This window comes from Hypomesus nipponensis, chromosome 15, assembly GCF_054491055.1.
Source record: "Hypomesus nipponensis isolate SF chromosome 15, ASM5449105v1, whole genome shotgun sequence".
NCBI classification, from domain to species: Eukaryota; Metazoa; Chordata; class Actinopteri; order Osmeriformes; family Osmeridae; genus Hypomesus; species Hypomesus nipponensis.
In genome coordinates, this window is record NC_140375.1 from 12,512,456 (window position 1) to 12,526,495 (window position 14,040).

Genomic DNA, 14,040 nt, shown 5'->3' on the forward strand with positions numbered 1-14,040 from the left:
GGTTGGTTGTTTGTTTTTGTTTTTTTGGGGGGGGGGGGGTAGATCTGAGTAGGGCACCCTTTTTGTGTGGTTTGCACCAAAATAGGCAGACGTTTCAATTTCAAATACGGCACATTCTTACAGCCTTTGAAAACACTAATTTACTTCACCACTAGATGGTGGTAGTGGGGTTTTAAACTGAGAAGAGATAACAAAGCTGCGGTGGTGTTTACTCTTTGCGCCATAGATTACACTGTACTCATTGTAGGCAGTGTAGTTTATGTATTTATTTATTTATGGAAAGTATCTCCAAAGACCCACTCGGACTCCATCAGATAGTATGCTTTTGTGTGTGTGTGTGTGTCCATTTAGGTAACACAGTTATTTACCTTAGATTAAGTGTAACATAAATCGTTTTTTTAAGACAACGGGAACATTTCAAATAATAATGTGTACAACGGATATACAAAACAATAGAAAAAAGTAAATAACCAAAAGAAAACATGAGCCTAACATCAACATAGGAAAGCATAATCATGTAATTTATCCAGTTATTCTGTGTTACCTACAGGCGGTGTAGTTGCGACCACAGTCCACAACAATGCAGCTCACCACATTTGTTCTTCTTTTGTTGATCAAGGACCAACCCTGTCATAAACGGATTTTCATCTTAGATGCATTATTGCATAACATGCACAGTTAAACTGTAATTTGTTATTTTGTCAGAGGTCATATTTGGTAAAACCCAGGTTTCCACAAACAAAATTAAAAACACAGACACATCACACATCAGTATAAAAACCAAATGTAATCTCATTTAGTACAGTAAAAAAGTTTGATAACATGTTATAATGACCTTTTGAAACAAATTCCTCTCAAACTGTGATACATGTGGTGAATTAAAACACAGCATTGCATTAAGTACTATGTTCTTGTCGCTGAATCCTTCTCGTATACTTTGGTATTTCAGTTTCCTTTTCAGAAGTTTGTTTCAGAACAAACTGTCTGAAGTTTTCCCCTGCAAAAAAGTAAATAAGTGGATCAAGACAGCTATTCCCAGCAGCAAGACAGAGCGTGATGACAGCTGCTTTGCGTACACGTTCCGTGTATTTGCAGGTCTCTCCATAACCATTATTAGATATATCTTGTTCAGATGCCAGGAAGAGAGTGCGAACAACATGGTATGGCAAAAAACAGGTCAGAAAAATGCAGAGGACTGTGATAACTAGGGCAATTGACTTTTTAAACCTAGGTCTTTCTGTTCCTTGTATGTGCCTGATTCTAACAAGTTTACAGACCACAAATATATTACAGATGCAGATTACTGCGAAAGGTAAAATGATCCCAAAGAACATGGTAACATAATTAGCAATTATTAATGTGAATAATTGGTGTGCATTATAATCTGGATTCAGCTCCAGACACTTGGTTTTATTAGATGCCAGATCTTTGGTAGTCCCTGCATTAAGCATAGGAATTGACACCAAGGACACTAACACCCATATCAACAGGCATACTATCCAGGCACTCCGGCTGGTCTTAAGCATCGCAAATGTGTATGGTTTGGTGATAGCTAAAAAGCGAACCACACTTAGTACCATGAGGAAGTAAATGCTGCTGTACATGTTAACATAAAATAAAAAAGACATGATTCTGCAGAGAGTATCTCCAAAGACCCAGTCAGACTCCATCAGATAGTATACTGCCCTCAATGGCAGGGAGCACACCAACATTAGGTCAGACAGTACGAGATTCAACATAAACAAGTTGACAGAACCAAACTTCCTGTTAGTCTTCCACACAGTCAGAAAAAACCACAGGGAGACGAGGTTAAAGATCAGTCCCAATATAAAGATGACCAAGTAGGTTGCTGGGTAGATATTGTGTTTGAAGATGCTGATAGAGCAATTATTGTTCCTGGACTGATTCATGACGAGTCCCTTCTGAAATATTAAGGGAGAAGATATCTAATATGAGAAACTTCACAAGTTTATGAAACATTTGTTATGCTAAAGATTTGTTAACCAGTAATTGCATTCTGACAGTAGACTAGTTATGCAGAGAACCTTGCAAAACAGTTTCAAATTATTGATCCAAACATTATTTGGGGGGGTTAAAGTAGCAAATGAAAATACATTCAGTTAACTACCTTTGGTTTACACACACAAAAAAATATTTTTCTTCCAAGTTAAATTAAATAATGTAAGCCAATTGGTACAATAATAATAGTTGAATAATAATAATTAAAACATACCTGGGCTTTTACATAGTTGCCTAAACTGAGCTTCTAAGACTTCATCGGACTTGAAACAGAGCTAAAAGAAGCTCCAATAACACCCATATAACATTTGGCATATAAGAGCTGGATTGTGCATAAAACAACTTTTTTTAACAACGAGAAATTTTAAAAGCCTACCTTAATTTTACAAATTACTTCCAATAAATGCATTGATTTTTCACCAGAACAAGTGTGTGTCCCGTAGACATCTCACATTTAGTGTTGGATGGTGGTGATAGCAAGGGGAATTCAGTATGGTAGTCCCTCCCAGATGTTCTGAGATAAAGTTTACCTTTAAAGGTATGCTTGGCAGCAGAGTATTAAACTTCAGGTTCACTAAAGTCAAGTGAAGTATTACGGTATGTAAACAACCAACTTTAATCCACATTTAGAGTTTGTTAGTTTAATTCCATTCCATTCGACAAGGTGCATTGGATGTTCGTAGATTTAGGGAGTAATGGGGCGTTGGCTGCTGGTATAGTTTCAGCAGCTCTGAGTTTCAGACGAGCGTCACCCTGGGTTAGCCAAGGAATTATTTATTCGGTAATCATCTCGTACAGTCTGGTATGTCAGCGACCTAGCTGGCCTAGCTAGCGTGGGCTCGAGCCATTGGCGTAGCTAGCTATCCGCATTCTCTGAGAGGATGGCTACAGGACGTTGTCGCCTCCATTCTTAAGAAAATTATAATTTTTTTGATTCTGATCATTCTGATCACCTAATTTGACATGTTAAGGAATTGTTGTCAGTCACCCCCGCAACGGCATCGTTCACGATAAACATTTACAGGTAGCAACTACTAGCAGACATGCACTCTAATAAGCTAACTAGCTTATCTTAACAGTCTGTTCATTTAATAGTGCTTTTGTACTTTTGCGTCTTTATTTAACAGGCCGGTATGCTGGACGTGGGGAAGTGGCCAGTGTTTGCACTCCTGCCTCCTGAAGAACTTCGTCTCATTCGCCAGGCTTGTGTTTTTGGTAGTGCTGCAAATGAAGCGCTATATGTAACTGTTAATGATGAGGTAGGATCAAGGGGCAGTGGTCATTCATTGTATTTATGTAAGCAATGGTATAGATCGTAATGTTACCATATCGTGCATAAGCTGGGGATAGGGAGGTTGATAACGTTTCTATTAGTTTCAACCCCGCCCACCGAGGGGTTTCCACAGTTATACAAACACTGGGATAAGCAGATAGAATGAGGCTATATTTAGGTGTGTAATGCCTGTGCAAGCTTTGTTTTTATCCATGACGAGACTCCGTGCATGTCTAGGGGCTTACAATCAATAAGCTTTACGTTTTAATTTGTTTCATGTTTTACATGTGTTAAATACATCCTTACTTTTATCTATAGCCTACATCTTCACTTTACTTTTGTTTCAGATACACAAAGTATCTGAAACATGTATTAAGTTTTAGATACGCAAGCCTTGCTCTGAAACATGATAATTCTGTATTGTTCTGTTTCTGTTTTAAACGAGCACAATGCTACAATGCTCCTAAAGATGATTGCTTAGGGAACATTTACCAGAGATGCTAATTAAGTTATTATTGTCAGATCTGTCCAACTCTATATTGTCTTCTATTTACAGGTATTTGCTCTGGGCACCAACTGCAGTGGCTGTTTGGGACTTGGAGACCTGCAGAGTACTATTGAACCTCGTAGGATTGACATCCTCTGTGGAAAGAAGATTGTTTCATTAAGCTATGGCACGGGACCACATTTGGTTATCGCCACAGCTGGTAAATCCAGTCAATTTAAGGTTGAAGGATTATTTGCACATTTGACAGTTATCAGTATGTGTACATGAGGTGCTAGTTTGCCTGCTGATTCCTAGATGGAGAGGTTTATGCTTGGGGCCATAATGGCTACAGCCAACTGGGAAATGGGACCACCAACCATGGACTAACCCCAGCTCTGGTCTCCACTAACCTGCTCAGCAAAAGAGTGACTGAGGTCGCCTGTGGCTCCCACCATACCATTGCTCTCACCACTGAGGGAGAGGTAGGCTGGTTGTTTGACATAATATTTCCAAATACCATGTAATTATTTAACCATGTATCTGGTGATGAGAAGCTGATAAGCACAAAGAAGGAGCGTTGAGGATCTTCTCCACAGCAATAAATAGCTGGATCAAAGAAAAAAAACATCAGGCCACAAAGTTAGTTTTATGTTGATTTAGTCAGTGTTTCTGTAAAAGCTGGATCAAAGAAAGAAAAAAAACATCAGGCCACAAAGTTAGTTTTATGTTGTTTTAGTCAGTGTTTCTGTAAAACCCAGGTGTTTGCATGGGGGTACAACAACTCGGGCCAAGTTGGCTCGGGCTCCACAGCTAACCAGCCTACTCCAAGACGAGTCAGCAGCTGTCTGCAAAACAAAGTGGTTGTCAACATAGCCTGTGGCCAACTCTGCTCCATGGCTGTGCTGGACAATGGGGAGGTATGCTTTTTCAGTGCATTTGTAAAGAATCTGGACCCCTACCTTTACCACATTTAATGTTACAGCCTTTTTTTTTTTTACATTTAGTTTTTTTTAGTACATTTAGTTTTACATTTTGGCACTATTAAAAAGTTTTCACAAAATTGTGTTTAGTCTTTTAATGTCATTATTTCTTTAAGCATTTTTGCTTTATGGTTGTATATATTTTAATTGTCCCTAATACTTAAGCAGAGTACTCAATAATAAAGTGTCTAAAGCTGTCCTTATGATATGTCTTGCCGGTTTCATGCAGAAAATGACAGCCACTTCTTTCTACTGCTTGTAGACCTACGGTTGGGGATATAATTGTAACGGGCAGCTTGGCCTGGGCAACAACGGGAACCAGCAGACTCCCTGCAGGATTGCTGCCATTCAGGGTGTTAACATTGTGCAGGTAATGTGTTTGTGTAGGTGTGTGTGTGAGAGAGTGTGTGAGAGTGTGTGAGAGTGTGTGAGAGTGTGTGAGAGAGTGAGTGAGAGAGTGAGTGAGTGAGTGAGTGAGTGAGTGAGTGAGTGAGTGAGTGAGTGAGTGAGTGAGAGAGAGAGAGAGAGAGAGAGAGAGAGAGAGAGAGAGAGAGAGAGAGAGAGAGAGAGAGAGAGAGAGAGAGAGAGAGAGAGAGAGAGAGAGAGAGAGAGAGAGAGAGAGAGAGAGAGAGAGAGAGAGAGAGAGAGAGAGAGAGAGAGAGAGAGAGAGAGAGAGAGAGAGAGAGAGAGAGAGAGAGAGAGGGATAAATGTTAATCAAAAGTTCTGTCCCTCACAAAAATCTACAGGTTGCCTGTGGATATGCACATACATTGGCCCTTACAGATGAGGGACTTGTTTACGCCTGGGGGGCAAACTCTTATGGGCAGCTGGGAACAGGCAACAAGAGTAACCAATCCCTGCCTACACTCATTAACATGGACAAGGAGAGGTGAGTCCTGGACAGGACAGACGTTTTCTGTTTTCATGTTCCTCACTTTGATGCTGTGTTCCTCTTTATTTTGTTTCTGCTAGGATGGTAGAAGTAGCAGCCTGTCACACAAGCCACACGTCTGCAGCTAAGACCCAGAGTGGTCAGGTCTTTATGTGGGGTCAGTGTCGGGGACAAGCTGTAGCCTGTCCCCACCTTACCCACTTTGGCACGACAGATGATGTGTTTGCCTGCTTTGCTACGCCAGCTGTCACGTGGCACCTCCTCACTGTAGGTAAGAGGGAAAGGTGGATGTGCTGCGGGATCATTATTGAGACTGCCAATAAGCTCCTTAGGGAAGTTCTAGGGAATTTCAAGAGAACTTTGTAACAAAAACATTCTTAAGACTTGTCCAAACATGTCTGTGTGATACATTCCTTGTACTCAAGGAAGTATCTGTATAAGGAAGTATCTTCTATATTCATTTGTTTTAATGCTTTATGTTATTGAAATGAAAAAGAATACATTCACAGCTGTCACAACAATAAACCAATAGTTTGGCTTGTGTTGTGAGTTTTGTGACAAGTTGTGTGACAACTTCCTCTGCTTTTCAGATGGTGATGACTATCTAACGGTTGCACAATCCTTGAAAAGGGAGTTTGACAGCCCAGATATCTCTGACTTAAAATTCTTGGTTGATGGAAAATGCATCCATGTTCACAAAGCCCTCCTAAAAATCAGGTACCCTGACCTCTGAATCATGGTGGCCCGAGAAACCACTTGTATACTTTAATTGATTTATTGCTGTGGGACTTGGAAACAAAGAATCAGTCTTAAAATAATATAGTTATCAATGTCAACTTTCTGGTTTCCTTGTTGGCATCTTGAGGAAAAGTTGTTTCACCATTTAGCTATTTATATATAGTCATACATGCCAGATTCACATTCTACCGTATTTAGATTTTTTGTAATTTTTTATTATGATTTCAGATGTGAGCATTTCCGTGCCCTGCTGAATGAGACAGATGAGGAGTCCATCGAGATCCACCAGTTCTCCTACTTGGTGTACCGCGCCTTCCTAGAGTATCTTTACACTGACACTATCAACCTGCCACCAGAGGATGCCATAGGTCAGCCTGACAAGGGGTGTGGCTCAGTCAGATGAATAATTGACCAGTTCTGGAGTCTCATTTATAAACAAGATGGCATTCATGGAAATAGTCCGATTATCGCCAATAATATGCCTGCAAATGAGGCCAGAAGTGGCTCGCTTTGGCTGTAAAATATAACCATGTTTGGTTGTTACGAGGCGGAATCACAAAGCTTGTTCACGTATGCACAATTTTAGTATTAGGGCGGCTTCATAATTGAAAGTGTCTTTATACCGTACAGCATGTTTATGCATTGTAACGTAATGCAGAATTTTGGCATGTTGCATGAAATGTAATCCTGGTTTTCTAAATGAGGGCCTTGATCTGAAAAGGTGCTTGCTGTCTTCCAGGTACACTCTGGGCACTTTGGGGATCGTGTTGTTAATTGTAACTTGTTTATCTACATTCTCTTCTGGTTTTACCCGTTGGCTCTTATTTGCTTTTCACAATGTATGCTTCATTGTTTTGGGGCCATCTCATTATTTATGATCATTGCACATTTAGCTCATTTTTATAAGTCGCTTTGGATAAAAGCGTCTGCTAAATTACTAAATGTAAATGTACTAACCACTACTATTGGTCATGTGTGCAGGGTTGCTGGACCTAGCCACATACTACCGTGAGACCAGGCTAAAGAGACTCTGTCAGGAGACAATAAAGAGAGGGATCTCAGAGGAAAATGCTATAACCCTGTTCTCTGCTGCTGTAAAGTATGAGGCCCGGGTAAGCGCACCCACACAAACACACACACACACATTCATGCACACTACTGTTTCAAACCAGCTTTTCTTTTCATGTCAGTGCTCTGTCTGTATCTATACCCCTCAGCACTGACCTTCCAGTCTTCTACATTTTTAGGAGCTGGAGGAGTTTTGCTTCAAGTTCTGTGTCAACCACCTGACTGCTGTTACACAGACCGAGGCCTTCGCTGACATGGACCATGACCTTCTAAAGAACTTCATCAGCAAAGCCAGCCGCTACGGGGCCTTCAAAAATTGACTGCATTGGGATGGGCTTTAAGATAAGAGATGGAAGGTGAGTGGTCAGAACTTGAGAGACATAAAAGCTAACCTGGTCAAATTCTGCTCTTTTGCTGTTATCATACCCTTACCTACCCATCTGGAGGACCTAGCGATATAGTGACACCTCAAGCACAAAACGGAGACCAAACAGGGAAACTACTGAGACTATGGCAAAATAGACACAACAGCAACCCCCACCTATCTGCCAGTATTGTCCTGTTGAACACCTGTGTGTGCGTTTGCGCGAGGATAAATGTGTATATGAGAGGTCCCAGTTGGAACTCTGCAGTGCAAGGGTGTTTCAAAAGGAGGTCTCATGTTCAATTCTAATTTGAAAAAAATGTTAATCCCAGATTCCATATCAAGAAGAGGAGTGTTCTATATTTGCCTAGATATCAGCAATGATGAAAAGGACAAACATTTTACTTTTTGACCAATCAGGAGTATGAGGGAGTTTCTCCAGGCATGGCATGAGTTGCTCCTTCTCATTGTCCTCAAAGCCTTTCCTAAAATAAGTTTTGTTTTGCTGGGAGATAACTTCGTAATTCACAAGAAATTAAAAATATTCAGATTTTTACTTGAAACATAAACATTTTTGGTAGAACTTTTTTTACTGACTGTTTTACATGACCCATATTAATTGTTATTTTAGTAATTTACAGTGGTCAAATGTTACTGAGTTTTATAGAGTACCTTTATGCTTTTGTTATCCAACATTGGTTTTACTGTCATCATATTGAGTAGCATTCAGAGTAGTGAAGTACTTCACAGGGTCACTGTTTTCATGTACAGTACTCCAAGGGCTGAGGTTCTGAGAGATGTATGTAGCTGTGTAACTGTGTGTGCAGCTGGAAGCTCATCTCTTGCTTTTAAGATGACAGATTATCCCATTAGCTGTAATTAATTTCCTGTTGCTGACACCACATAGTAGAACAACAGTTTCATAATGATGCAGGTGGTGTTACTTGCAGATATAGCTTGTTTACAGATGTCATCATTTGTCACAACGTTTGTCATTTCAAGAATATCCCTCTTGTGTGTACATTTTCCCAAACCTCGCATCAATGAGAGCACCACTGCTAGACCAGTGCAATAGCCAACTTCAAATGGAGACTTCTGTGTTGAGCAACCAATAATTTATTACTTTTTCTATATAAAATGCTTGTAATCCATTAAAGATGATGATACAGAAAGCTTTAACATTGACATGCCAAATATTGTATGTTTTGAATGTTTTGATAAATGCTGATGATTTGTATTTGTTTTATAGTTATCCTATGGTTTTGAGTTAGTAGAAGCATGAAGATGGCAGTAGGTAATTTAGCCTAAATAGCATGGCAACTGTATTTAAGAAACATCCTATCAACACAAGTAAGCAAACATTAATATTTTTTTCATACGTTTCAGATGGTCAGTTGGCTTTAAATAACGGGACTGTTGTCCCCTGATTCCAGAAATTAGCATTTTTTTACACAGATGATCTGCTATAATTTGTAAAGTAGGCCTACAAAATCATTGGAATCCTTTGTTAAACTAAGTTGGTCAAGTTAGCTGGTTAAGAAGATAAAGGACTAAATGAAGACTGTATTCTATGTTGTTTCCTTTTTAATTGTATGCATAGTTCATTTGGGAAGGGGAAGGAGTGTTATTAAGGAGCAAGGACACTGTGTCATCAAGGTTTCTGTTAAATTGCAAAATAGTTATCTCTGGCATCAATGCGGACGTTGCCCAGCCACTTGCAGCTATTTCTGTCAAGCAAAATGGCTCTAATCTTTAAAGTGTACAGTAATTCATTTTCATTCATGTGTTTTACAAGTCCCATTCAAACTGCTACCTTTTTGCTAAAATGTGAGAACAAATTGTAGGGGGGGGGAAAAAGGAGATCAAAATAGTACACTGAATGCAACATGAAAGATAACTGAATATAACACGTCTTATGAATAGAGAAGCTCAGTCATGGGCCATGTCAACTCGACAAGATGGATAGCCAGTAATCAGGCTTCAATGTTTTTTTATTATTGATTTCCAAAGTTCCTGCAAGCAAATTGTAGAAAAGGCCTTTAAGTTCCACACATGCACTGTACAAATTCACTAGATGACCCCTTTACACATGGATTCAGCCTGTAATATGAATGGAATCAGACCTGAAGATTAGGATCAAACAACTCAGCAGGACATGGCATGGAGCCTGGATGAACCCAACATTCCAAATGGTATAATGGCTGAGAATATTGGATTCTCCAGAATAGGCAGCTAGTGAACCTGAACCCATCATGAGCACTTTATATCTTAAGTTTGTTTACGGGAAGTGACCGGGGATAAGGGAAGAAATGAGAAACACGTTGAAGAATGCAAGCATGCAGAGCTTACAACACAAAGTGCTTCTCTGCTATCTGGCTAGCTCATTCATAACAAAAAATCCTGATGTGTTACAGACTGTCTACCAAAAGGTTCCCAATAAAAAGGCCCGTTAAACTTGTAGTTTGGTGCTGAAACACCAGCCTGTGACTGAAAAATATCGCCAACCAGAGAAAGCTTATTTGTTTATTTTAAAATGCCCCTCATGCAATCCCACAGCCATATAAAAGTCCAGATTCCCATTGATGAAAAAAGTGTCTTGTCCGCCTCTTCATAAACGAAGTGATTAAGCTCAGTTGAGTTCTGGATTTTTTTCCCTCCCAGATTGGGAGAGAAAACCAGACCTCTAACAATAAATGACTAACACAACACCAGGCTTAGGTCTCAACCATGTCTCTCCCCGCTCTGAAGGCCAGAGGACCATCTTTTATAGGGAACAAGAATGACAGTCAGATAGTAAAAAGAGATTCACAGCTCCCAACCCATGACGACTCTCAGACTAGACAGATCATAGTTGGAGCTCTCCTTGTAGTTATGACAAGGGACGTTTACCCAGTACTTTCTCCTGACCACGAACATCTATTACCCTGACATATGAATACAATCTACTCGTATGAATAGAAAGCTCATATAAGAACATACTAACTAGTATCCAACGACTAGTTCTATTGATTAGTGAATAATGTAAGCACACAGGAAATTTCTTCCACAGCATTCACACAAAGACAAAAATAAAAAAATGAAATCCAGAAGGATTTCCTGTCACACATATTTCAACAGTTTGTCTGTTCTTTTTTAGATTCTACATCTGATAATCTGACCAACTACACAGTCCCAATGTCTCACTGAAAGCAGACAAAGAGAAAGCGGGAGTTTCAGAGAGACAGTGGGAGGAGTTTCTTCTACTTCTCTCTACTCCTAGACCGGATACTGACAGGAAAAACGAATCCCATACCTCAGACTTCTTTAAAACACTCTTTAAATGTGTGAGCTATACAATGCCCTTGAGGCAGTTGCAGGAAGAAACAAACGAGAAAGAAAAAAGGGGGGAGGGGCAGGAAACCCAAAGGAGAAACAGAGAACACTCACATTGTCATACACTGAGAACTGAAGCAGAACACTGAAGTCCCCAACTCTGTTGCTACATACTCTGCTACTAAGATCTACAAAAAGGCCTGGACCACTTCCAAACAAAGTCAAAGAACAGGAGGACTGGCTTAAACCTTTACAAGAGGATAAAGGAATAAAGCGAACAATTTGAACATCAGCGCAATTTCTCGCTGGACTTGAGAGTTGGCTGACTGTCTTCAATTACTGAATGGAAAATGGATCAATTTTGTTTGTGACAACTATCTATCTGAGTAAGTACAGCTTCCAATCCAACTTGTGGCGGGTGTCCTGCACAGTTGCCAAGCCGGAAGGCAAGAACAGACAGAGGGACGGGAAGAGGAAGCTGCTGCTTGAGTCACAACACAGGTTAACCCCCAAAACAACATCCAATATCAAGAATGGAGAAGGACGATAGTTGATCATCTGCCATCCTGACTAGTACTACTACAACTTTTGATCAAAACGTTTGTTTGAAATATATAGACTGAAAGACAGCACTTTAAGACAAGGCATTCTATAATTTGACTGTTTCAATGATCCTTGATGGTAGATTTAGGCTTCAAGGAAATCCTTTCATTGTATAGTTGATACATTCAATCCTTAGTGCTCTCTTATATCCCCCAAAATGCTCAATACAACAATCCTGACAGACACATATACACTACTCAGTGCAGAAAACATTACATCTATCCTCTATTCAGACAGTCCAACCTGCACCAAAAACGATGGATTCAAATATCCGCTGTACAGCATAGTGTTCAGCATAGTGTTTGTTATGGGACTAATCACCAATTTAGCAGCCATGTATATCTTCACATGCTCTCTGAAGTTGAGAAATGAAACCACCACGTACATGATCAACTTGGTGGTGTCAGACTTGTTATTTGTCTTTACACTTCCTCTGAGGGTCTTCTACTTCATCAACCTGGACTGGCCATTTGGCAGGGTGCTCTGTGTTCTCTCTGTTTCAGTGTTCTACACGAACATGTATGGCAGCATTCTTTTCCTCACCTGCATCAATGTAGACCGCTTCCTGGCTATTGTGCACCCCTTGCGCTCACGAGCTGTGAGAACCAAACGCAATGCTAAGATAGTGTGTGTTGCGATGTGGGTGCTGGTCCTGTCTGGCAGTATCCCCGCTGGGTTTATGCTCGAAACAACTTCACCCAACCACACAACCCGGTACTGCTTTGAGAACTTCTCCTCCACCCAGTGGAAATCCCATTTGTCCAAAATTGTGATCTTCATTGAGACAGTTGGCTTCATCATCCCCCTGCTGCTCAACGCGGTATGTTCTGGCAGGATTCTCCAGACCCTAAGGCGACCACAGGCCATCAGCCGGGGGGGAAAGCTAAATAAAACCAAGATCCTACGTATGCTCATTGTCCATCTATGCATCTTCTGCTTCTGCTTCATCCCCTACAATGTCAATCTGATATTCTATGCTCTTGTCCGCACCAAAACCCTGAAGGGCTGTTTTGTGGAGTCTGTGGTCAGAACAATCTACCCTATAGCCCTTTGTATTGCTGTGTCCAACTGCTGCTTTGATCCCATTGTCTACTATTTTACTTCAGAAACTATTCAGAACTCCATCAAACGAAAGTCTCAGGTCAGCCAAACCTATGATGTCAAGTTCGAGGGCCTGCAGTCGGAACCCAGCTCTAACCTCCGATGTGGCCTGAAGAATCTCAAATCTGCTATTTTCCATGATGAGTCTTCAGTGTGATTAGTCAGTATACTCAGAAAACAAGGTATATAACTCTGGGGTTATGGATATGTCATAGATGACTGAAAATTTGAAAATGTATGGTGAGGGTGCTAAAGAATCAGCTACTGGAGTGATACAGTTTCAGTCTCCATCTCAGGGGAAAAACATGGGCACTGGACCCATCACAGTGTATACCACTCATTGTTGGATTCCTGTGGACATAATGTGATATTTTTGTAACATCACCATGTGGAATATAACTTGTGAATGTAGAATGTAACTTTGGCAGAAATGTCACCCATAAAAATGAACTGGAATGCAGTTTGAAAATCCTCTTTCATAGCAATTTCAACAAGTACCCATGTGTTTTTGGGAAGTTGTGTTTCTAACCATAGAATATGGTATATAATTAAAGGGGCTCTTTCCTCAATATGTACTTTATACGTCTAATTGTGATGAACACATGTGTATAATGTAGCCCAGTACTATAAAGTGATAGTTATTATTGCATTCTATTGAAGAATAGCTTAGCTTTTCCATTGCATCTATTATGGTGACGATCTTCAACTGAAAATGAGACTTAAAATCAGGTTTCTGATTTTTTTTAAATTATGCCTCATGTATTTTGTACATTTCAATGCACTGACACAATATATTAAATGTTGCTGTATGCCACATCTTAACTTCATAAATAAAAGTAATGTACTTCTACAGCAACAGCTTCATACAGTATTACAGTAATTGTTATGAGTATTGCTAATGCCTGTATAGAAAGATTGGAGCAATCCTCAATAAAAAAGAAATGGATAAATTGTTGCGCTACTAATGTCTGCAACTGCGGTGACCAGAAGCAACACATTTTCTGTTCCGCAGGAAAACGGCAGCTTCCTGTCTGTGCAGAAGGCAGGGTCAGAAGCACAAGACTGATGAAAGATTCTGTACGAGGCACAACATGATGAAGGGCAGGGCATTTCACAGTAATTTATACATTTAATGAATGCCTAATAAAAAAAAGACAAATTGATTTAACAGCATTTGATTTACTGTTTGCTTTTCAGGATAT

At 40.0% G+C, this 14,040-nt stretch overlaps 3 protein-coding genes across 5 annotated transcripts; 2 read left to right on the forward strand and 1 right to left on the reverse strand.

The window, feature by feature from the left end:
- Positions 1-252: 252 nt before the first annotated feature.
- On the reverse strand, positions 253-2,665 carry cysltr2b (cysteinyl leukotriene receptor 2b). The gene is made up of 2 exons (XM_084674174.1): positions 2,396-2,665; positions 253-1,922 (listed from the first exon to the last, which is right to left on the reverse strand). Exons 1-2 carry the CDS (start codon positions 2,426-2,428, stop codon positions 897-899), a joined length of 1,059 nt encoding a protein of 352 aa, XP_084530300.1. The 5' UTR covers positions 2,429-2,665; the 3' UTR covers positions 253-896.
- rcbtb2 (regulator of chromosome condensation (RCC1) and BTB (POZ) domain containing protein 2) lies at positions 2,492-13,954 on the forward strand. 3 transcript variants are annotated; one of them, XM_084674172.1, is made up of 13 exons: positions 2,867-3,043; positions 3,147-3,278; positions 3,849-3,999; positions 4,095-4,261; positions 4,538-4,696; positions 5,022-5,129; positions 5,507-5,649; positions 5,733-5,923; positions 6,243-6,369; positions 6,619-6,758; positions 7,372-7,502; positions 7,638-7,814; positions 13,851-13,954. In XM_084674172.1, exons 2-12 carry the CDS (start codon positions 3,153-3,155, stop codon positions 7,776-7,778), a joined length of 1,584 nt encoding a protein of 527 aa, XP_084530298.1. In that variant the 5' UTR covers positions 2,867-3,043; positions 3,147-3,152; the 3' UTR covers positions 7,779-7,814; positions 13,851-13,954. The 3 variants fall into 3 exon arrangements, with proteins under 3 accessions (XP_084530297.1, XP_084530298.1, XP_084530296.1); XM_084674171.1 differs by lacking the exons at positions 2,867-3,043; positions 13,851-13,954 and adding an exon at positions 2,492-2,616 and having other exon boundaries at positions 7,638-9,001; XM_084674170.1 differs by lacking the exon at positions 13,851-13,954 and having other exon boundaries at positions 2,868-3,043; positions 7,638-9,001.
- Positions 9,520-13,939, forward strand: lpar6a (lysophosphatidic acid receptor 6a). The gene is made up of 2 exons (XM_084674173.1): positions 9,520-13,020; positions 13,851-13,939. Exon 1 carries the CDS (start codon positions 11,895-11,897, stop codon positions 12,993-12,995), a length of 1,101 nt encoding a protein of 366 aa, XP_084530299.1. The 5' UTR covers positions 9,520-11,894; the 3' UTR covers positions 12,996-13,020; positions 13,851-13,939.
- Positions 13,955-14,040: the final 86 nt, after the last annotated feature.